At 44.6% G+C, this 24,726-nt stretch overlaps 1 protein-coding gene and 1 long non-coding RNA gene across 3 annotated transcripts in view; one reads left to right on the forward strand and one right to left on the reverse strand.

Annotated features, from left to right (window-relative positions):
• Positions 1-24,665, reverse strand: part of TMCC3 (transmembrane and coiled-coil domain family 3) — a 241,331-nt gene extending 216,666 nt beyond the window's left edge. The window contains exon 1 of the mRNA XM_070507060.1: positions 24,517-24,665. Coding sequence (XP_070363161.1) covers positions 24,517-24,525 — 9 coding nt within the window. The 5' untranslated portion in view covers positions 24,526-24,665. The remainder of the gene's footprint in view (positions 1-24,516) is intronic.
• Positions 19,308-24,726, forward strand: part of LOC139045052 (uncharacterized) — a 70,541-nt gene continuing 65,122 nt past the window's right edge. The window contains exons 1-2 of one of the 2 annotated variants that reach the window (XR_011502640.1): positions 19,308-23,293; positions 23,394-23,649. This is a non-coding gene — a long non-coding RNA (uncharacterized lncRNA). The remainder of the gene's footprint in view (positions 23,294-23,393; positions 23,650-24,726) is intronic. The other variant, XR_011502639.1, reaches the window with a different exon arrangement.

The following is a 24,726-nucleotide window of genomic DNA, read 5'->3' on the forward strand; positions in this document are numbered from 1 at the left end:
AAGTATGATGTTAAATGTTGGTTTAAGATATATATATGTGGATACATGTACACATTTTTTGGTTTATCATATACTTAAATCATGCTATGTAAATATTCTATTTTTCCAAGAATTTTATTTTTAAAATTAAGGGGGCCAGCCTGGTGGCATAGCGGTTAGGTTCACATGCTCCACTTTGGCAGTCCAGGGTTCACAGGTTCGGATCCTGGGTGAGGACCGATATACCATCATCCAGCCATGCTGTGGTGGCATCCCACATATAAAATAGAGGAAGATCGACACAGATGTTATCTCAGGGGAAATCTTCCTCAAGCACAAAAAAAGGAAGATTATCTCTGAGCTAATATCTGTTGCCAGTCTTCTTCACCAAAAATAAATAAATAAATAAGAATGGGTGTGCATAAGGTTTATCTTACTGGAACAAGCAACCATAGGGTCTATTTACAGACTCACTAAAAACATACTTATATTCCTGGGATAAAACCAACATCCTGAAGGATTCTTCTACTAGAGTTTCTTTTGTAACTTCTTCATGTGCTTTATCAGGTTTTTTTAATCATATGACTAGGGTAGCTCTTCTACTTGAGTGTGATATCAATTATATAAATAACATGGGAGTTACCTGATATTTTGAAATTTAAACAAGTTCATTGGTAAAATTGCAATAGCGACCCATTATGCCATGGTAAGAGGGGGGAAACCCCAACAGATGGAGTTAAACAGTTTACAGAGAAGGAAGGGCAGTCTTTGAAATGCTAGTATTATAGTACACTGACATTTCTACAGCTCCTGCTAGATCCAGTCCTCGCCTAAGGGCTCCCTGTTCCTTTGTAGCACTTTGCCAACTCTGCAATCCTTTCCTGATGGCAGGACCCAGCCCTGGCTTTTTGTTGTTTTGTTCTATCTACCAGAAACACTTCTCCATGTTTCCAGACAGTATTATCTAGGAGTGGAAAGAAAACGCTGGTTTCTCCATGTCTGAACACAGAGCCAACCACCTGTTCATTTCCACCCCCATATGTATCAGTGATGCATTTTCACAATAATGCTGCAGAGGAAGCAATCCGGAAACGTGTCCAGCATACAACGAAAGTGCTTATAGCTCTTACTGTTAGGTGTGGTGGTCAGTTAGGTGGTTCTGCTGATCTTGGCTGGGAAGACTTACCCTGGTGTAATTATCACCCTAGAGTCAGCTGGTTGTCCGCTGACACAAGAAGTCCCTGGCTGGGGAAACTATGGTTGTTTGGCTCTGCTCGGACAACATTCTCACAGCAACGGTGGAAGCGCGAGAGAGCAAGCAGAACCATGCGGAGTCTCTTGAGGTGGAGGCCTGGAACCGGCACACCATTCATCACTGCTACAGCCCCCCACTGGCCAGAGCCAAAGTCACAAGGCCAGGTCAGACTCCAGGGTTGAGGAAACAGACTCTGCCTCTTTAGGAAAAAGAACTGAAAAAGGCGTGGATCACGGAGAAGCGCAGAATTGGCCATCCTTGCAATCTACCACACTACATCTCCTGTCTTCAGCTCACTCCGTCTAAACATCAGTGACCCTGAAGCCCCCCCTCACATCTTCTCCCAACCACAATGCTTGGCCACAAGTCACCCTTTCCCTCTAGAAGAGACAGCGCTGTCTTTCTCCCCAAACACGTTAGCTCTCTCAGGGACCCAAAGAAGCAGCCGGGCCTTCTGGTCAGGGTAAGCAGCAAGCCTGCTAAGTGAGAGGTTCAAAGATGTCCCAGGTGGGAAGTCAAAGAAGAGAGAGAACAGAGACTCCACAGCAGACCACAGAGATGTGGCTGGGTATGACTCAGAGGACAATGACTGCTGAGCATCTCTGTCTTTTACTGAGTCAGGAATACAGAGAAATAAAGGTTGGGACTGTACAAGTAACACCCATTAAAGGTGCAGCCTTCGCCACGTCATCCTACGTGTGAAGCTGGGCAGTCTGGGGAACAGGCTTTGCAATCAAGAGCTGCCTGCTCACGGGCCGGCTCTAGACCGCTGAGCACACCAATAAAACCAAGAAGTTGGACGAGCCTCAGGGAACCTTCCAGTGCCAACAATCCATGGCTGTGGATTTTATTTTGCTATCAAGCTACACTTTCTGCATGTATCTTCATTCTCCAGGTCAACTTGTGGTATGACTGCTCTCAATTTTAAAGATCAGAAGAAACGCTACCAACAGCATAACCTTAAACCCACCCTCTCGAGACGGGTATTCTACCACCTTAGATGATCAAAAGCTGACAAAGGACCATTATTCTGTCAAAGTACCTTTGTACAAAGGGAGCCAACTGTGTGTGTTTTTCAGGGCAGCGCAGGTTCACTCGTGATTGAAGAAGACTCAGATCTGCTTCAAACAATAAGGACTTTGAATTTGATCACAATGAGGATTACCATTATTTCCCTCCTTTCAGTTATTTTTTAAAAATTCAATTTATTTTTGGAATAGATGATCCATGCACAGGGCACTAAACTCATAAGTTAGAAAATACTATAAAGTAAAAAGTAAGTTTCCCTATCATCTCTATTCCTAAGATACTCAATCAACTTGTCAGCGACAACCAGTTACCAGTACTCTATACGCATAACAGGTGCACACACATACACACATACTACTCTTCTTAAACTAAGAAACGGTGTCACACTAAAAACATTGCTTTGCACCCTGATTTCCCCTCTTAACGGTATATCAGGCGTTATTCCATATACAGCTGCCTCATTCTTTAAAAAATCATATCACATTCTGCTGTATGGATAATCTATTATTTAACCAGTTCCCATCAGTGAATATTTAGGTGGTTTCCAGCATTTTGGAATTTCACACCAAGCTACTATGAGTAACTATGTACTCAGGCCATTTTACAGAGGCAAGCGCATCTTTCTGCCAGTGGAATCCCTCAGCTTGTGGATAATGGTCCACTTGTAACTTTGGACAGATAAAGTCACACCACCTTCCATAGACACTGGGTCAGGGGCTGGCAAACTATGATCCATAGGCCAAATCCAGCCCATGAACTACAGATGTTTACGCATTTTTAAAGAGTTGTTTTTTAAAAAGGGGGGAGGGGAATAGGTGACAGAGACCTCATGTGACCCAGAAACTTAAAATATTTTACTCTCTGGTCCTTTACAGAAAAGGTTTGCTGACCCCTCCACCAGGCCAATTTACACTCCCTCTAGCGACGGATGACAGTGTTTCTCCACGATTTCAGGTCTAATCTTTGGTCGAATAAAGATTTAAAGTAATGCTCCGGGTTTTGTTTCAGTCAAAGCATCTATAACCCTCATATACTGGCCCTGCGACTTTCCCAGGCTTGTCTCAGGATGCAGACAGAAACTTGCGTTTCTCACCTCACAGTCACAAGTGGCAAGAAAAGGTTACAATCTCCAACTGTCAGAACTGAAAGGAACTTAAAAGGATATCTCGTCTGAGCATTATGGATTTTGTAAACCACTAAAATTTCAAACAGAATTTAAAGGCTTAACACAACATTGCCAACTTTTTATTTTGCCAAGCCAAGTCACTAAAAAATAAAAACAATCCAACCACCATCTACTTTCACCATCACTTCATAAAAGAAAGGAATTTAATATCCAAGAGGAGGACAGATCCAATCTCAGAAGAAAGGAGAAATCTATTGAGCACACTCAGCTTCATGAAAAGCCAACCACAGTCATTTCCTTTCTGCAGATTTTGCTTCAGATTGAGGGATCTCCATGTCAAACCCATGTGCAGGGACCAACCTCATTGTTTCCTAAACAATCTGAAGGCCCACATCCAAATGACTTGCTCCAGATTCAACTCTGGTCACCATGAATTTGTGGCAGATTCAGGACTAGAACCCAGGACTTCTGCCTCCCAGTCTCATAGCTTTCCCCCAAACCACAATTCCTCACATGTCCAGAATCTAAAAAACAAACAAAAAGAACAACTGGTCCAGCCAACACCCTAGCCCACTCTCTGCCTCCCCATCTCACGGCCCTCGGGTCTTAGGGCTGATCTGCTCCTCTCTCCACCAAAATGTCCTCTTCATTTTTAGTCCTCTTCATTGGCGGGGATGGGGGGTGGGGTGATGGACGTGGGGTGGATGACAGACAACAACCAAAAAATAGGAAACCTCCTCTCTTCTGAGTATCTGGAGAATTCTGAAGTCTTGCAGGCCCAAATAGTAATCATCCATCCATTCTATACGTGTGGGTTTTTTCCAGCAATCCTTATAAATAGTCTCCACCTCACTTTCCTCCTTTATGCTACCAGAGCCTGGCCTTTTCTGTAGCGCCCATGGTGGAGAGAGAGGGGGCCTCTAGAAACACATACTTGTGTTTTTACGGGCACTTAAGAATTAACCAGCTGTGACGGTTAACTTTATGTGTCAACTGGGCTAAAGGATGCCGAGGTAGCTGGTAAAAGATCATTTCTGGGTGTGTCTGTGAGGGTGTTTCTGGAAGAGGTCAGCATTTGAATTGATGAACTGAGTAAAGCAGATGGCTCTCCCCACTGCGGATGGGCATCATCTAGTCAGTTGAGGGAGTAAAACAAAAGGCAGATTCACACCCTCTGCTTGACCTGAGACATCCATCTTCTCCTGCTCCTGGATATCACATGTGCCCTCCCAATACTCTGGATTCAGACTCAGATCAGGACTTATACCATCGGTCAATTCTTAGGCCTTTGAACTCAGACAGAATTATATCACAGGCTTTCCTGGGTCTCCAGCTTGTAGAGAGCAGATCATGGGATTTCTTGGCCTCCATAATTGTGTAAGTCAATTCCTGTAAGAAACCTCCTCGTGTGTGTGTGTGTGTGTGTGTGTGTGTATCTATACATATATATATATATATATATTTTAATATTTATACACATCCTATTGGTCTGTTTCTCTGGAGAACCCTGCCTAATACATCAGCTTCCCTTGCATTTCAGGGCCAAGGAAACTTCAATGGCCTTGGATATGGAGCAAGAGAAACATACATCAATTTCAGATTCAAGTCCTTGCTTTCCTCTGTCCACTCTGGTCCTCTTTCGTTCAATATTCAGCTTTCTCCCTTGTGCCAGGCACCGTTCACCTGCCCCTGTGACTGCTCACCCATGTCCTGACAGGAGATAGCCTCATTCTGCACCACCTGCCACATGGGCACAACACTCCTTCTGGCCCGTCAGCCATACTCTGACACCCAAGAATCCACCAAAACTTAAAAATAAAAAATCCCTCAGCTAGACTGTAGTAAATTTATAAAATGGAATACTACTCAGTCATACAAAGGAACATACTACTTACTGTACATGCACGAATATGGATGAACCCAAGCTAGACACAAAAGAGTACATACCGTGTGATTCTATTTATATGAAATTCTAGAACAGGAAAAAATAAATTATGGTGCTGGGAATCAAAACAGTGGCTGCTGGAGGGGACTGACTAGGAAGGGGCATGAAAGAATTTTCTGGGATGATGGAAATGTACTTCTTTACAGGGCTGTGGTTCACATGGGTGTACACACCAGTCAAACTCACTGAACTGCACACTTAACATCTGTATCACTGTATGTAAATTATGCCTCACTAAAATACAGAAAACAATAGAGATGGAGCTCTCCCAGGACCTTTCCTTCCAACCAGAGGTAGACTCCATCCTGAATTTAACACATCTACGCACTTTAACACTTTTATTATAGAAACATACATCTTCAAGCAATATATGCGATTATTTTTCATGCCTTTAAACTTTATGTATATCACGCATACACCTGTGTGTATGTATGGATGGATGGATTCTTCTGTGATTTGTTTTTTTTTGCTCAACATTATATACGTGAGATTCATCCATCTGATACCAGTAGCTGATCATGAATTTTTAGAGCTAAGTATATTCCTGTAATAGAATACTATAAAATTGTTATCCCTTTTTTGCCATATATTTAGGCTGTTTCAAAGCAGGGCTGCTATGCTTTTGTGTATCTACTTGTATGTGAGTGCTGGGGCATTTGGGGTGGAGTGGTGGGGCTGCAGGACAAGCAGACCGTCAGTTCTGCTAGATACTGCCGTGTTCTTCTCCAGAGATCAACGGTGGATGAACGACCTATATTTTTACCAAACACTTAATACTGCCCGACTTTAACTTTTTTGCAAATCTGACAGGGCTGAAATATTATCTCATCGTGGTTTTAATTTGTGGTTCCCTGATTACTAGTGTGGTTAACATATTTTTATGTATTCATGGCCATTTGAGTTTCCTCCAATTTATCTGTTCATAGCTTTTGCTCATTTTTCTTTTGGATTGTCTTTTTCTTACTGAGCTGCAAATATATTTTTCCACTTTGTGTCTTTTTTTAATGGAATATGTGGATAAGTTTTAATGTTTTCAAGGTTATCAATTCATTATTTTAAGGCTTTTGCTTTCTGTTTCATAAGGAATCCTTCCATGTCTGCAGACTAAAGATATTTACCTACATTTTCTAATAAGAGTTTTAGTCTTGTCTTTAATATTTAGAACATTAATCCATTTGGAATTAAATTTAGTGTATTAAGTGAGGTAGGGAATCGGTTTTTTCCTATATAGATATAACTTCCAGCAACACTTCTTTTCCCTACCAACGTGCCACGCCACCTTTGTCCTATATCAAGTCTCCATGTGTGGATGAGTCTGTGGGCTCCTTATTCAGATCTTATTTCCTACTTATTTATACTAAGTCTTAGTATATGATAGGTAGAGTGACTCACCTCATTGATCTTGAGAATGTTTAAATGCTTTGAGGTTTTTTAAAAAAAATTTTAATCATTTTATTGAGGTCATACTGGCCTATATAACATTGTAAACTTCAGGTGTACGTTATTATATATCAGTTTCTGTACAGACTGCATCGTGTTCACCACCAACAGTCCAGTTTTTAACTGTCACCATATATACATGCCCCTTTACTCCTTTCACCCTCCCCCACCCCCTTCCTCTCTGGTAACCACTAATCTCCTTCTCTTTATCCATGTGTTTATCTTCCACATATGAGTAAAATCATATGGTGTTTGTCTTTCTCTGTCTGGCTTATTTTACTTAGTATAACACCCTCAAGGTCCATCCATGTTGTTGCAATGGCACAATTTTGTCTTTTTTATAGCTGAGTAGTATTCCACTGTAGATATATACCACATCTTCCGTTGATACACACTTGGGTTGCTTCCACGTCTTGGTTATGGTGAATAATGCTGTGATGAACCTAGGGATGCATACGTCTCTTTGAATTGTTGATTTCACGTTCTTCAGATAAATACTCAGTAGTGGGATATCTGGGTCATGTGGTATTTCTACTTTTAATTTTTTGAGAAATCTCCATACTGTTTTCCATAGTGGCTGTACCAGTTTGCATTCCCACCAGCAGTGTATGAGGGTTCCCTTTTCACCACATCCTCTCCAACATTTGTCATTTGTCTTGCTAATTATAGCCATTCTGACAGGTGTAAGGTGCTATCTCATTGTGATTTGGTCTGCATTTCCCTACTAATTTGTTTAAATGTGTTCTTCATTGACGTATATAGTGCCTAGAATACTGGCAGGCCCATGTAGGGACTCAATAAATATCTATTAAATGACTGAAGAATCTCATCCAGTACCAGCTAAATAAATAGTTCAGCAGTTCCCTGACATGCTGGACAGTGTTCTACCCCTGGGGAGAGGACGAGGCGGCTGCTGGGAGCACTGTCTCTTGCTTACACTCTCTCTTGCTCTCTCTTACCCTCTGTCCCTTCTCATTCAGACCAGAATCTTGAAGAAAAATCCTCAGCAAGCCCAATAACTACTACTCACAGTATGGCTACCGCCTGCACATACAGGGTCTAGCGAGAGTGGCATTGCTGCTAATTGTGACTTGGAGGGGTTCTGATCACAAATTGGAAAGAGCTCTGTGAGGTCTTTCAAAGCTGGCCAATATCTGGGCCCTTAAGCTTTGGAAATAGGACAACTGGTCATCTAAAATTAGGTCTATGCACTTGAACATTTTTATTTTGTAGGCTAGTTTTGCTTCAAAATGGATTCTTTCTGCAGCAGAGTTCTTGGCATGCTTTGTCAATAATAATAAAAAGAACCACCATTTCCTTAATGCTTGCTACATGCAAGGCACTGGGCTAAGCACTTTGCATATGCATATATATTTCATTGACGCTCCAAAACCATCACTTTTTTTTTTTTGGCTTTTTGCAGTAAGCAACATTGATTCATTCTTTCATTCATCTAACATTCTTGAGCCCTTGGGCTGAGTTAGGGACTAGGACTGGCAAAATAGACAGCTCCCAAGCACCAGGAACTCACAGTTTAGTGACGAACAGACTTTTTTCTCTTTTTTATTGATGTCATAATAGTTCACAACATTGTGAAATTTCAGTTGTATATTATTATTTGTCAGTTACCATATAAGTGCATACCTTCACCCTTTGTGCCCACCCCCCAACCCCCTTCCCCCGGTAACCAGTGAACTGTTCTCTTTGTGTGTTTATCTTCCACAAATGAGTGAAATCATATGGTGTCTGTGTTTCTCTGTCTGGCTTATTTCACTTAACATCATATCCTGAAGGTCCATCCACGTTGTTGTGAATGGGGTGATTCTTTTTTATGGCTGAATAGTATTCCATTGCATATATATGCCACTACTTCTTTATCCAATCATCAATCGATGGGCATTTGGGTTGCTTCCACATCTTGGCTATTGTGACTAATGCTGTAATGAACACTGAGTGGTTGATTTCACATTCTTCGGATAAATACTCAGTAGTGGGATATCTGGGTCATGTGGTATTTCCATTTTTAATGTTTTGAGAAATCTCCACACTGTTTTCCATGGTGGCTGCACCAGTGTGCATTCCCACCAGCAGTGCATGAGGGTAGAGAAGCAGACTTTTAAATAGTTACCAAATGCAGTGTGATGATTGCATTTACAAAAAAATTTATCCAAAATACAGTCTAGAAAAGAGCATGACTGACTGTGAGGGGCAGGGGAGAAAAGTCGTGGTGTCAGGGGAAGCTAGGCAGGGGGTTTAAATAAGACACGACCCCTGGACACACCCCTGAAGTCTTCTCTCTCCTCTAGCTTGATCAGGTTACTCCGACCTTCCTCTGGTCTCCCCTTCTCAACGAACTCGTCTTCCATCTTGCTTTATTCACCGATGGTTTCTTGGCCACAGCTTCCTCCCTTAACTACAATTTTTAAAAATTAACTTTTTTAGGGACTGGCCCCATGGCCGAGTGGTTAAGTTCATGTGCTCCACTTCAGCGGCCCGGGGTTCGTCAGTTTGGATCCTGGGCGCAGACCTACACATGGCTCACCAAACCATGCTGTGGCAGCATCCTACATAGAGGAAATAGAATGACTTACAACTAGGATATACAACTATATGCTGGGGCTTTGAGGAGAAAAAAAAAAAAAGGAGGAAGATTGGCAACAGATGTTAGCTCAGGGTCAATCTTCCTCACCAAAAAAAAAAAATTTAACTTTTTAATAACTTCGAGGAATGATTTACATATTATAAAATTGACCAATGCCAAGTGTATAATTCAATGAATTTAAGTAAGTTTACGGAGTTGAAACCATCATTTTAAGCAGTATTAACTCCATTTTCCAGGTGGAAACTGGGGCTCAGGGAAATGAAGCGTCATATTCACACACCTCCAAACCATACGTGGCAGAGCTGGAATTCAGACTCGAATGATGGCTCATTAAAGCATATCCAAGTTGTCAAAGGGGAACAAGCGCAGACTCCTTCAGTGTAAGGGCACCTTCTTTCTTACCTCGGAATCTAAGGACTAGGTATGTTATGAAACTGGAAACTGTCACTCACAGAGGGTTTAGGTAAAAATGCTGGGAAAGAGGGCTGGATGAGGTGGTGGTTGAAACGTGGGTAAAATACTTTGAGTTGAACCAACACATACAACCAGCCAAACAAAACCCCAACGTCAAACCCTTAAAAAACAAAAAAAGAGCTGAATCAACAATCAACATGTGTGAAAAAGCCACAAATTAAAATATGTACCTGGAATGTTAATAATAAGCCACTCTGGTTACTTTTATTCTAAACCTATATGCTTATTATTTGGCTTTGCAGGGTGTTCACAAACACTAATTTCTTAATGGAGGATATTTCTTTTTCCTACTCCCAAGCAAGCTGTGACATGGAATAGTCCAATGGGCACTGCCATGGACTGAGGCACCCCACTTTTCCCAGTCTAAATTGCGGGGTCTGAAACGTTCTGACAGTTGAATTAGCTGACTGGCGCAACAACGGCGAATGCTTTCCAATTTGTGTTGCTTCAGCGATGGCAGAAATTAGGCTGCTGATAACGGACCCGATGTGCCTGGACTACAGATAGTCGCCCCCCGACCCTCAGTGGAAGAGAGCTCCCGCCGTTCTACCTGGAGTTACGCTTTACATGCTGCATTTCCAATTTTTGAAGAATGCTGCTGAGAAAATGGCAACAGTGCTTGAGATATTTTCTAATAGGGTAAAGCTATCCATTCCTCAAAAAAATGGGAAGGCTCAAACACAGCCCACGCAGAGGGTCCTGCTGGATTAGCACACTCGGCTGCCTCTCTTTACGCACCTGTCATCCTAATAATGGAATTGAACGTGCAGAAGCCCCTCCTGGACCTACTTCTGGAGCAGGAAACCACAGGAACAGTCTCAATTCAATATTGGGACACTCAGGCAGAAGTAACTAGACTGTGGGATGCTTTTTGGGTCAATATTAAAGAAAATATATCTGAGATGATTCTAAGTTCAGTATTTTATTTCATATTCAGCAAACGAAGGCTAGATCAGAGTCAGTTTTCAGGAAGCAACCTAACAGAGCCCCTAAACCAGGGATTGACAACCTTTTCCTTTGAAGGGCCAGAGAGCAAATACTTTAGGCTTCATGGTCATACAGACTCTTGTCACAACTACTTAACCCTGCCACTGAAGCATGAGAGCAGCCTTAGACAATACATAAAATGAATAAGTATGGCAGTGTCCCAATAAAACTTTATTTATGGACACAAATCCGAATTTCATATAATTTTCACACGTCATAAAATATTATTCTTCTGATTTTTTTCAATCATTTAAAAATGTTAAAACCATTCTTAACTTGTGGGCCATCAAAAAATCATGTTGCTGGATTTGGCCTGTGGCGCATAATCTGCCTACAGCATTAGAGATGCCCTTTGTTCCAGGTTTGTCTGCAATTTGTTTTCCAGTACGTGAATCAGCCATTTCAGCCACAGCCCATCCTCAAACTCAGTGGGTTATGCAGAGCTACATGGGCAGAAACCAGAAACGCACCCCAAACCAAGATGTCAGTCCCCTGCCTGCCTCAGTTGCCGCAGATGCACACACGCATGCACACACACACAGCCCTACCTACCTTTATTTAATGTTCACGGCTCTCTTTCCTCATTCCAAGGGATCTTATTCCTATCCTTTGGGATTCTGGTAAGTTACATTAACTAGAAATTTAGAATTATGCATTGAAATAAAAATAAAGCAACTGGCATGCAGCAGAATGTTACAGAAATTAGAAGGGAGGGTATGGACATTGCTTTCTTTGCACAAACGGATACATTTGTTTCCTTCCTTTATCTTCAGATAATCTCTCATTACAAGTTACCAAAATGAAATTACTTTTAGCGTGTTACAAGGTGAGTATTCTACAAATTTATTCAAGTTCTATTTGAATAGGGTTTTTTTTAGTGCTTATATAGTGAAAAGTGGTTAATTGGGATGCAGAAGGTCTTTCTAAACTATGGATGGGTGCAAGAATTGTCCAGGCACACCACAGTTATAGCTGGTCGGAGGCATGGGCACTCTGTGAAATGAGAACCAAGATCAGGTTAGAGCTCACCAGTGCTCAGAAAGTTGGTGCTGGAATAACGGTGCAGTGGAGGCAGCGTTATACTGTGGCATCTGAACTGCCTGACACAAACAGGCTTGTGACCTTGGACCACTCCGAGCCTCATTTTCCTCATCTGTGAAATGGGGATGAAACAGTTTAGGAGAAGGCGCTTTTTGCAAACTCTGAAGTGCCGTCCATAGGAAAGCCATTATGTTATTTGCTAAGTCTGAGTGCAGTCTCTTGTGCATGGTTCACAAAACCGGCTTGTTATTAGAAACATTTGTGGGAGTAGGCGGGGGGGGGGAGGCTTCGGGAAAATACAGATCCCCAGTCTCACCCCAAACTTCCTGAATCAGGATTCTGTGAGAGGACCTGGAAGTTATATTCTTAACTGGTGCCCTCGGTAATTATTACGTGTTTGGAAAGCTCCATTTTGTTCATAAGCCTCAGCGGGCGGATTTTTAAAAACCAAACACTTTCCTCTTAATTCTAGCTTCAACTTTCCCCCTAAAAGTTCATGTCATTTGTCTTCATAGACCATAAGGGAATCGGAAGAGAGGGTCAGAAAGAAGAAGAATTACCTTCACTTCACCTTCTCGGGAATGTCTGTTTCAGCAAGTGGAAACAGAGAGACAACTGGTGTTTTGACGTCCAACCCAGGGGATGAACCCCAAATTGTGTTTCTCCTCCTTCAGCTCTCCCTCTGCGGCTCTGAGATTTACAGTGTTTCCACTTTCTTCTGTGCATTGAAGCACGTTTGTGAAAGAAAGAGCATTGAGATTCAGCACACCACGAATGTACAACAGACTGGCAATATCCTTTCCAGTTTTGCTACTCAAAACTCATCGTTGAAAATGTTTTTTTTCAAGTTATTTCTGGAAATAACATAATTGTAGTGTTGGCACATACAGATCAGAAACACAAAAAGAATCTCAGTAGTACTAAAAAGATAAATTGATTCTGAATTTCTCACATTTTCTGCACTGCCGCTAATTTACATATGAGTAATTGTAGATTTCAAATGAGTGGAAGCATGCACCTCCACACTGGCAGCCCAAACTGTTTTCAACACAACTCAGCAGTATGTACATACATACAAATGCTCTCTTACAGTACTGCACAACTTTCCAACGTCTGGGAGCCACATAAAGTATTCCGTTTGCAAAATTCCTTCCACAAATATTAAGTATTTGCTATTTTCCAGATACCGTGTTAGAAACTTACGTGAGATGTGGTTCCATAGTCCGTCCCTTAGAAGTTCACAGGCTTGGTAGAAAGATGGTCATGAATATACCACTGTGCAAAAAGCTAGCTTTCATCTTAATTATATTAGTCAAATCATATCTCCAAATTATATTCATTATAAAAGTAGAGAATTTTTCCCATGCAAAAATATCAATGTATCTACTCTGTGCGTAGCCTGATCCTTCACTCCATCATTTATTATTTATGATAATTTATTATTACCCTTTATTATTTATTCCACTTATTATTATTTTATTAACTTGATGGAGATACTACTTTGAAATTAAGTAAATGTATAACAAATATTTGAGAGATTGAAAGGGGTATATCCTCTACATTTAGTGATGTTAGTTAGCTAGTTCATACCTACTGTTCAGCACCCACTTCCAGCTTCAACTAACTTCAGAAGGTGACAGGACACTGAGTCTCTACCCTACGGCTCCAAATCTCCAGAGAGAAATTTCCAGCCAAGTCCTGAATACCGCTACCTCTCTTCTCCCAAATGTTCCTCAGACTCAGTAAGTCAGAAAAGGAACTTACTTTTCACTCTCAGACTTGATCTTCTCGTTGGGTTTCTCATTTCAGGGAGCCCTGCTGCCATTCTCCCAGAGGCTGAGGCTTCAATCTTCGATGTCATCTCTGACTCTTTCTCTCTCTCTCAATCCTAATCAGGAGATAAATACTGTGGGGAGAATCTTTGTCTTCTTTCTCTTCTACTCATGGCCACTCTTCTATTTTTAGTTCTTCGTTTCTCAAACCAGGGTCCAAGGACTCTTAAGGGGCTCCATGCAAATATTCTTGAGGATTTGAGTGATCATAAATTCTACAATTTCTGTTTTCATGTCCAGGACAATCTAACAAAACTAACAAGTACATGTTGGGGTCATCTAGATTTGCAACTGAGTTCTGCCACTGATTTCAACATCCACGTTTGTGCTGTGTTGTGTTGTGTGTAGGCTCTAAGTTGGGAAAGTCCTCTTCTGGGCTCTCATGGTGCCCAGCTCGGTCTAGAACTCCTGGCATTGTTGTAATTGTAAGACTTTGGCTTTCTCAGTGGACTAGGAGATCTCAGAGGACGGGGACTGTGTCTGGCTTATTTTTGTGTTCCCAAAACCCAGCACTGGGGCCAACATAGTAGGAACTTACAGTAGTGGTCACTGTGTATATATTGTTTTGGAGTCTTCCCTTCTCCCCCATACATGTTCCCATGGATAGCTATGGTTATTCTAATATTTATGTAGTATTCAGTCATCTTGATAGATGACACTTGGCCAACATCCCTTATTTTCAGACATTTGGATTATTTTCATCTGTTGGCTATTTGAGTAGTATAGTTAAAAACCTCTTTGAACAAAGTTATTTTTCTCTTCTCTAGATTGTTTTCTCGGGAATCCCTTAATAGAATTACCAGGTCAAAAGGCACAAGCAGTTTTATTTCTCTTGTAATATGATTCTAGGTTGTTTTTGTTCGTTTTTAAGTGAGGAGACCAGATTCAATTGTAACGTATGACTTCTTTTTAGATATGTTTCTTTCATTTTCAATTAAACTCTCTTTGATTTGGAACCAAACTCAAAGCACACCTGACGATTATTATCCTTCCGCCACGGCATCATCATTGCTTACCTGGAGCTCCCTCCCCGCCTCTGGGCTTTACACCTTCAGCCACACCTTAGGAAGCGCACACTACCTCAGCCTGAGTCTCAACAGGCAAATCTAATCATTTAATCCAATCGTGCTCAAAACACAGTAGAGGCTTTCCATGCCTGCCAGATAAAGTCCAGCTACACTGCCAGGGCACACAGAGCCCTTCAAGACGTGGCTGTTTCCCTTTCTAGGCTTATCTTTGGCTGCTTCCCAGATGCACTCTCTGTGCACCCTGAAGGCACTATTTTCAGTTGGGAATGTACATGATGTTCCCTCCATCTGACGTGAACTCCCCAACCCCTGGCCTGCCTGGCATCGCCTTACTCATTCTTCAAGACTCAGCTCAAAGTCTTCATTGCCATCCTCCTTCCAACCAGCATTACCTGCCCCATCCCCCTTCTTCTAGATTTTTTTTCATCCTTCATGAAAGCCTTGATCACCTATATGGAAGCTCTTTGTTAATTTTCTCATCTTCTCACTTAGATGGTGAGCTCATTAAGGACAGGAATTTTGTCACTTTTATAACCCACTATTTAAAACAGTAATGAGAGCACAGCTGCTCCTCAACAAACATTTTCTGAATGAACAGAACCATGATTTCGGTTTACTCATTTATAAATAGACTACTTACAGGTATGTCTACTTATCTGAAACTGGAGAAGCCATTTAAGGTGTAAATGGTAATTCTCAATTGTCCAGAACATCGATGTGTTAAAACTCTCCCTCTTTCCCCAATTATTTGGTATTTTTAATGGGCAGCGGCTATAATTTTGTTTATTACCTAAGCTGTAAACTCCAGACTGTAAGCTACATGAGGAGATACCTAGTTCACCATAATCCCCAGTGCTTTCAGTGCTTTCAATTTCAAAACACACCCAGTCAGCATTCAGTGACTGTTTGTTGGATGATTGAATAGATGAAAGAAGTTTTGAGAAAAGGCAGTAACCACGTGGCATGTCACAAACCCGGACAGATGGGAATTTACTGCATTTATGTGTACATATTTGCCCTATTTTATTCACCATTCTGCTGAGGTATCTATTTAACTCACTGCTTTTCTTGAGAACCTCTGTGGCGTCCTCTACCTCTGCAAGGCTCTGAAGGCCTTGCCATGGTTTGGACCATGCCGTCTCCTGCTCATCTCTTTCATGGGAGATGCCTTGTAAATGTCAACCCGAAGCCAGGAAGCTCACATCTTGGTGTACTGGCAAACGTGTCCCTGTACCCCGCGACAAGGAGGCAAGCAGTGGGTAGGGCTGGCCTCCTCATTTCTCTCTAAACATCAAATCTAAATCAACCAACATCCTGTCGTCCTGGGGGATAAATAGCTAAATCATATCTGCACAACCGAGCTGATTTACAGAAACATGATGTTATCCAGAGCCCGCTGCCAAAACCTGGAGAGGTCATTTTGAGGGAAGCATGAAGTATTGGCAGAGAGCAATCACACCGCCTTTTGCCGTGGCCAGTCTCCTTGGGATATGTGTCTCATTTCTTCGTATCCTGTCAACAATGTGTGTGATTTTGACCACAGCCTACTATAAAGAACAGAAAATTCCACCTACTAGTTTATCTCTTGGATTACTAGGATTAAAAAGCTTTATAAGGGACCAAAAAACTAAGGTAGTAATTAATGGAGTGGAGGGAATAACACGGTGTTGCGAGGAAAAAGAATTATCTTCAGCTATGTATCGGAAAGACGAGAGACAGAAGAAAACTTAAAAAAAAAAATCCTGGAATGGCAGCAAAAGTCCTGCTATTTGGTTCATTAAAAAAGGTATTCAACGTTCTCAACGACCTACTCACAGGCTTATGACTTCTATTAAAGCCCTGCTGTGTGAAAGCTAAAATCTTAATTGAAAATACAACAGACTCAGCCAATACCGTATTTACCAAAGCTGTTATCAATGCCGGCTGCTCTCAAATGCATTCTTTTTATGATGCTGGAAGGACCACAGGAAGCTTTGACGTCCTGAGCATCACTTAGCTTTAGCTGTAGCTGGCTGGAAACAACAGTGCCCGGCAGGCGTAGACCAGGGGCTGGGTGTCTAAGGGTCAATGTATTCTTCTTTATACTTTTTTTATATATTAAATATTTCCTTTTTAAAAAAAATGTAAGTCACAGAGTGCTAGCGATTCTCTAAGACATATACCTAACGGTGAGATAGCTGGGTTGTAGTATTGTCTACTCTACTAGATATTGCAGATTCCGGTCTCTGACCATGGATCTACTGAATCCACAGCTTAGGGGTTGCCCAGAAACCCGCACTTTTAACATGCTCCCCAACTGATTCTTATGTACAACAGATTTGATGAACCACTGTTGAAATCTGGGAGTCTGTCATTCTTAACTCGTCTCCTCCCGTAACCCCACATCCTATCATTCTCTAAGTCCTGCTGATGCTGCTGCTCCAACAGCTCTTGAATAGAATACATCTCTCCACTCCCTTTACCATCTCCTTAGTCCAGGGCATCTGGATTACTGTTAACAGCGTCCTAACCAGTCTTCCTACCTCCAGTCCATTCTCTACCTTGTGGCCAAAGCAGCCTTCTGAAACAAATATTTGATTTTGAAAAATCTACCTAGAACCTCTCAATGGCTTTGTGTTGCCCTTAAGACACTTCTCAACAGGACTTACACAGCCTTTCATGACCCTGCCTCTCCCTATCTTTCCAACCTCAACTTCTGCCATTACCCCTTGCACTCTACCCATTTAGCTACGCTGACTGCATCCCGCTTCCTTAAATGTGTCCTTCCCCTCTCCCCTTTGGCATCTGCTGTTCATCCCACCTGGAATGCCATCCTCCTCTGTCTCCAGCTGCCCTTGCTTACCCATACCCAGCTAAATGGTCACCTGGTCTGGAAGGCTTTTATGAAGCCCCCAGACTAGGTTAGGAGCTCCCACTACAAGCTCCTAGCAACAACTTCTTTTGCGGTACATCACAATTCACAGAACTGCTTAACTATCTTCTTAGATAGACTGCAAACTCTATGAGGAGATCCCGGCCATGCCGGCTTGCTCACTCACAACAGACTCCCAGTTCCTTTTAAATATTTGTTTGATGAGTGTTACCACATTACATCTAGTCTACATGCAAACAAAGCTTATGAAACAGCCTCAGTTGTGCCCTTCAACTTGAAGATACGCACAATTCTAAATTCAGAAAGTCATTTATTATCTGCAGTGTTTATGTTTTATTCTCCTGTTGCTTTGGCAAACATGGTCTGCCACCGAGAGGCAGTCCATCAAAAGGCGCAAGAGATGGCAAGACTCAGAACGAGCCAGCTTGATTTTCAAAGCTTAAAAAAAAAAGCCCCACGTATTTTAACAGTCACACCTTAGCTACGAGGGAGGCACAGTCTGAAGTCTCGTTAGGATTACAGGGATTGAAGTGGAAAGGCTTCTGGCAAAAGGATTGAAGGTTTCTGTTTTTTTGTGCTGGGATTTTGGGTCTAAGGCACAGCTGGGTGCAGCCAGCTTCTGCCAAGGATGCGAGTTCACCAGCAGTTTACCTAGAGCAGAAGCTCTCAATTTTAAATCCCCAACGTTCCACCCTAGTTTTTTGTTCTTAGCATAAACATTAAGAACACAGACTCTGCTGCCAGAAAGTTTGCTTTCAAAGCCCTGCTACCCCACTTTTTAGCTCTGGTGCGCTGGGCAAATCCCTCAGCCACTGAGCCTCGAGCTTCCTCACTTGAACAGGGGAATAAAGTAGCACTTACTCCATAGGTTTGCTGTGAGGATGAAAGGAGCTGATTACACATAAGGCACTTAGAGGAAGGGACATATCCAGGGGCAGTGGAACAGGTTGGGAGAAGAAAGGGTGTGAAACAGAACAGAGAAGGCAGAAGCAAAAGCAGCCTGCTCTGGAGGAAAAATTGAGCACTCTGAACAGATCGCCATCCAGACCTCAGAAAAACCCTCCAGCGCAGGTTACCAAGCCAAGTCGTGCAGCGACTAAACAGCTGAGCTGGGTCTGAATCCGGGCAATCTGTCTTCAGAGACCGAGCCCTGAACCACCAAGAAATCATGTCTCCTACTTTCACACCTGCCCCTGGGCATGGAGATCCTGAGTTGTAAGGGAGAAAGTGAAGCAAAAAGATGTAAGGAACAGAAAGGAAGAAACAGTAAACAAAATAAGGCCAGATTCATCTATTTTCTCAGTCTAAAAGAGGTGAAGTGGCAGGATTCCCTTTATCGTCCCTTCACAGACATAACAGAGCCCGCTATCTCTGTGGACGCCTTCCTTTGAATTCAGTAGGCCCGGGTGAAATCAAAATCACTGTCAAACACTTCAACAGACTGACAGATTCTTCTCAACCCAGTGAGATCCAAACAGGAAAGGGAAATGAGGGGTATGAAATGAGCGAGGGCAGGAGAGCGGTGGGTGGTAGAGTTAGGGACACGGAAGTCATACCTCTGTCTAGAGTGGCAGGACAAGGTGAGGTGCTCTAGAGTCAGAGAGAAGGAGGATTCGAATTCCTTTTTTGTTTGTTTTGCTGAGGAAGATTAGCCCTGAACTAACATCTGTTGCCAATCTTCTTTTTTTTTTCCTTTTTGCTTGAGGAAGATTCGCCCTGAGCTAACATCTGTGCCAATCTTCCTCTACTTTGTATGTGGGATGGCACCACAGCATGGCTGACAAGGGGTATAGGTCCGCACTTGGGATCAGAACCCACAAACCCAGGCCCCTGAAGTAGACTGCACCAAACTTACCCACTACACCAACAGGCCAGCCCTGTCAAATTCTTGTTTGGCCTGGACGTTACATCAGTAAAATGACTTACCATCTCTGGGCATGACTTTTTCCCTCTGTGAAATGGGAACAAGATCACCTGTCTCTCCACAGATACAGCACTTTGATACAGTGTCAGGGGACGGGCACACTCACACACTGCTGGAGGAGGTGCAGACGCAGGGCAATTTGGTAATTTCTCTTTTTTTTTAATTTAACCACCATATAGCACTCACAATGTGCCAGGCACTACACTAGTCACTTTACAAATATTACCTCATTCAATTTTGGTGGGAGACTGTCTGCAAAAGTGGCAGCAATGATTCCCCTCCCTGTATCCTTGTCCTTGGCGTCTCCTCTCACACAGACTCCGAGCTTGGCGGTGACACTTGCTTTGGTCAATGGGACAAGAGCGAATGTGACGCAAGCAGAAATTTGAAAAATGCTTGTGCTTGGGGTTTGCCATTTCTCGCTGCTCTCTGGAACCCTGAGACCACCATATGAAGAGACCTGAGCTAATGCACTGGAGCATAAGAGATCACGGGCCATCCCAAACAAGGTCCCCAGACACCATCTACTTGTCAACTACCAGACATGTGAGTGAGGCCAGCCTGGACCCTCCTGCTACCATCTGAGCCACCAGGTGACCAGAGACGCATGAGAGAACCCAGCTGAGCTCAGCTGGGCCGACCCAGACAAGAAGAGCCACCCAGACTCTGGGGCTGAGTAAAACAGTTATTGTTTTAAGCCACTAAGTTTTGGGGTGATTTGTTATGCAACACAAACTAACTGACACAACATTCACAACAATCCTATTAGGCAGGTACCGTTATTATTCCTATTTTACAAATCAGGCAACTGAGGCAGAGAGAGGTTAAGTGACTTGCACAGCTTGTAAATGGCGGAGTCATGCTTCAACCTCAAGCAGTCCGGCTCTAAGCCTGCGCTATACTCGGATATATACGTATATATATTTCCCCCATACTGTGCTGCTTCACCTAGCAAGGGTAAAGATGCTCATATGGGTTGGCCCAGAAATTTCTCATACAGATACACTTGCACACTTGTCAAACCACGTATATTACGATTATTCACTGCAGCACTGCTGGTAACAGCAAAAGACTAGAAACAACCAACTCTCGTATATCCATATAAAGGCATCCCACATGCAGCCATAAAAAAACCCAGGTAGATCTACAAATACTGATCTCATACGAAGGAAAAAAGCAAAGTGCCCTTATATACTACATTTACATTTGTGTGTAAAACATTTTACTTATACGCTCCCATTTATATTTGTGTATAAAAAAGAGAAAACAGGATGAATATGTAACTGCTCGTATCTGCATAAATTATTTCTGGAAGGACACGAGAAACAGGTTCAACATTAATTACTTCTGGGAAAAGGGAACAGCTGGCTGGCCACCAGAACACGAGGGGTAATTTCCACTGGAAACGTTTTCCTATCTTTTGAATTTTATATTATGTAAATGCATCAGCTATTAATTTTAACTTAAAAGGTTGTTACGATCACACAGGAGACAAGAGATGCCTGGCACAGAGAATGCAATCAATAAACAGTAGCTACCATTATCATTATTTTCCACAACTGATTTCTAACTCTAATACAGATAATTTTTAAGTAATCAATCCTGAAACTCCTGGCTCTGCACAGCAAAGAGCTCATTGTGGAGGTGAAAATAAAGAACAAAACATGAACTGGCTGCATGAAGAGGTGAAGGAAGAGTCAGCCTCTTTGAAAGGACTGGGCAGACTAGGAATGCACCATCTCAGCCCCTCCTCAGAGAAACCCAGAGACTGGGCATTTTCGGAGCTCCTCCTCTCTACATTCCCTCTGCACCCGCCTTCCCTCCGGAAGACCACAGGAAAGTCAGCACTGTCCCTTCTTAAGGTGTGTCTGCCCTCCCTCTGCAGTTACTGACTCACACCAGTCCAAAGGTTGCCACACGCATCTGCCAACCTGCTAAATCAGCTGCTTCTCCCGAACCAGAAATGGTCTGGGGCAGGAGCGGGCGGTGCGCAGGCAGCAGAGCGAAATGGCAAGAGCCAGGCAAACCCAGGTTCAAAGCCCAGCTCCAACACCTGCTGAGTGGCCTAGATACTCAACCTTTCTTATCACGTCTGCAAAATGGTGACAATGGTTACTATTTCACAGGACTCTTGATGTCCCACAGTACCAAGGACACAGTAAACGCTCACTAAGTGTTTGCGATTTTCCCATTATCACTGGGGGCATTCCAACGGAGGCCGCACCACCTGCTCTTCTCCATTGCTCTTTCTCACACACACACACACACAATGATTAGCCACCTTAGGTGTACATGAGAGGATTCCCACCTCTCTCTTCCTCCCACATCAGCAAGTTCACTTGACCGTACCTCCAGTATACACCGCCTGTCTCTCCACCTCTCTCCATCACCCCTGCACACTAAGGTGGCCTCCCTTTACAATTCCATACCCAATCCAGCATCTACTCCACACACAACAGCCAAGTTGATCTTCAAAAAATAAACCAGAGCATGTCATTCTAGTCCTCTGCTTAAAATTATCTAAATAACATCCCTCTGCATTTGGGCTAAAATCCAAATTTCTTACCATGGCCAACGGGGCCCTAGAGAACTTGAGCCCCACCTTGGTGTCCAACCTCACTTCACTCCACTCTCCCCGCCCCGGACACGCTCCTCTCTGCTTCCGCTCACAGTCGTCTTTCTGTTTCTCACACAGGCCAAGCCCGTTCCTGCCTCAGAGCCTTTCATCTGATGCCCCTCAGTCTGGGACACCGTTCCCCGAACCTTCACAGAGCTGGCTTCCTTTCATCACGTGACTCACAGTCCAGATGTCAATTCCTCAGAAATGTCTTCCCTGACACGCAAAATAAAATGGCTTCATCCCCCGATTTGCTCCCCATTTCATTATCCTGCTTTATTTTCTTCATAGCACTCATCAATATCCAAAATTATTGGTATGTTTAGTTCTTTACTGTCTCATTTCTCAACTAGAATGTGGCCTCTAAAAGAACAAGGCTCTTGGCTGTCATCTCCCCACTGTACTCCGGGGGCTTAGAACAGTGCCCACACAGGGTAGGGGCTTAACACATAGGCCTTATGGTGATGGTGCTGGAGGTTTAAAATGCAACTTGCTGAGCTCCAGTCCCAGAGATTCACATAAGCAGGTCTGAAGGAGAGCTCAGGAAGCTGCATGTCTAGCAAGCATCCATCTCCTTCATCCTAAAGCAGGTAGTATGCAAATCACATTTTAAGATGCTCTCCATCTTTAATGCCCTCCGTCTCTAAATCTTGATTCTCCCTCTAACACACCTTACTTAGACCTACAGATCTCCCGCCAGCTGCTTGCCTTAGTCACCCCGGGAGCACTGAGCGTAAAAGGAGGTTGCTGACCCCTGAATTTGGAGTTCAAACAAGTAACCCCGCCAGTTTTCATTTCTGCTCCACCAGTGCCCGGCAGGTCAAACTAGCTGGCCAGCCTGGCTGGAATCCTGTTCGCCCCAGAAACACCTGAGCAGGTTTGGACTAACTCCAACAGGGAAGTCAGGTAAATTTCCATGCCTGCTCACTAACAGACTTTCCAGAGGCAGCTGGGGCCAATTCCACTTGCTCTCCATTGCCTCCGAATACCACCCCCAACCCCCCTCTCCCCCCAACAAACACAGAAGACCCAACTCTGGCGCCATCTGCAAAAGGACAAGCCAGAGTTCCCTTTGAAGCAACCTAGCAGCTGAGAGGAAGAAATCTTCGAAAGGACCATCAGGGGACCAAAGCGATAGGCAGGTACATACCTTAGGAACAAGGCATCCCAAACTGCAACCCAGAGAAACTCACAGGCTCTAGTGAGAAAGAATCGTCTTCTGTTTTTGTCATTCCTTCTCAGCCTTGTCTCTTCAGAAAACACCCATCACCCTTTCCTTGGCGCCTAAACTGTGATCAGCGTTGGCCTTAGGTGGTCTGGGAAAACGTCAAGGGTACCTACGTGGACTTCCTTAAGTTTGCTCTCCCACCCTTCTACTCTGTAAGTGCATTTGATTAAAGCGGCCTCCATCCCCAGGGTTAAAATCCAGACGGCACATTGGGACTGGGAACTTACGAGATCACCACCACTTTCGTTGTCAATCAGCGCCCCCAGACAGGTAAGATGAAACTGCGCAGGGCCCGCGGGCGTGCTCTCCGGGGCTGACAATAAGCAGCACCAACCTGCGAGGCTGTTTCTTGAGGTGGAATAAACCCTGCAGGTGTGTGTGTAGGCCGGAGTTTTCCTGCGAGCTCTGGCCGGAGAGGAGGCTGCGCCAGGGGCCCCTCACACCCGCTGTTTGGGAAGCAGCCCCGCCGCGGGCGCCCCGGGCGCACGTGCTGGGAGCCCGCCTCGGGGACTCCGCTCCTCGGGCAGAGGGAGCAGCTCCAGTTCACACTCCCTCGCGCCTTCCGAACGCCAGGAGCGAGGGCACGTCTGGGGTGGGGACCGCCTCCCCGAAACACACACCCTCATAGCCTGGGCCTGGGGCGCGCCCTCCCTAGGGTGCGCGCCGAGGGAGCCCAACCGACGCCCGGCGGCCAAGGATCAGGCTCCAGGAAGGAGCGCGGCGCGCGGCAGCCGAACGCAGCGGGGAACGAGCCAAGCGGGCATGCAGGGCGCCGCGGAGGGGCTCCCCAAGCCGGAGACGGGGACGCTGGGAAGACCCCCTCCCCCGGCCCCGGGAGGCGCAGGGAGAGCCCCGACGTGTCGGTGCCGCCGCAGGGCGCGCGGGGCCAGTGCCCTCTGCGGGGAGAGACCTCCCAGCCCCCTCGCCCGCCATCGTCCGAGGGGCGCCCTCCCCGCGCCTAGGCTACGGCCGCGGCCCCGCAAGAGCCCGCCTCGCCCTGCGCCCTTCCCGCCCGGCTGCCCCGCGAGGCTCTCCGCCAGCGGCGGCAGCCTGGAGCGGGGCGGAGGGACGCGCTCTCCCGCTCGCCAGGACCTCCTCACCTGCCCCTCGCGCCCCGGGGGGCGACGGCGCACTCACCCTCCGCATGGTGCCGGGCCGTCCGGGCCGGGGGCGCGGGCACGGGCGTTAGGCGGCCAGGTCAGGCACCGGGGATGCTCCGCACTGCCCCGCCCGCACACGCGTGCGCCGCGGCCGGCGAAGCGGCGGGCGGGCGGGCGGTGGCCTCCGCGAGGCGAGGCGGGGCGGGGCAGGCGGGCGGGGGCGCGCCGGCCGCGGGGTTCCCGGGCC

This window comes from Equus asinus, chromosome 4, assembly GCF_041296235.1.
Source record: "Equus asinus isolate D_3611 breed Donkey chromosome 4, EquAss-T2T_v2, whole genome shotgun sequence".
Classification (NCBI taxonomy): Eukaryota; Metazoa; Chordata; class Mammalia; order Perissodactyla; family Equidae; genus Equus; species Equus asinus.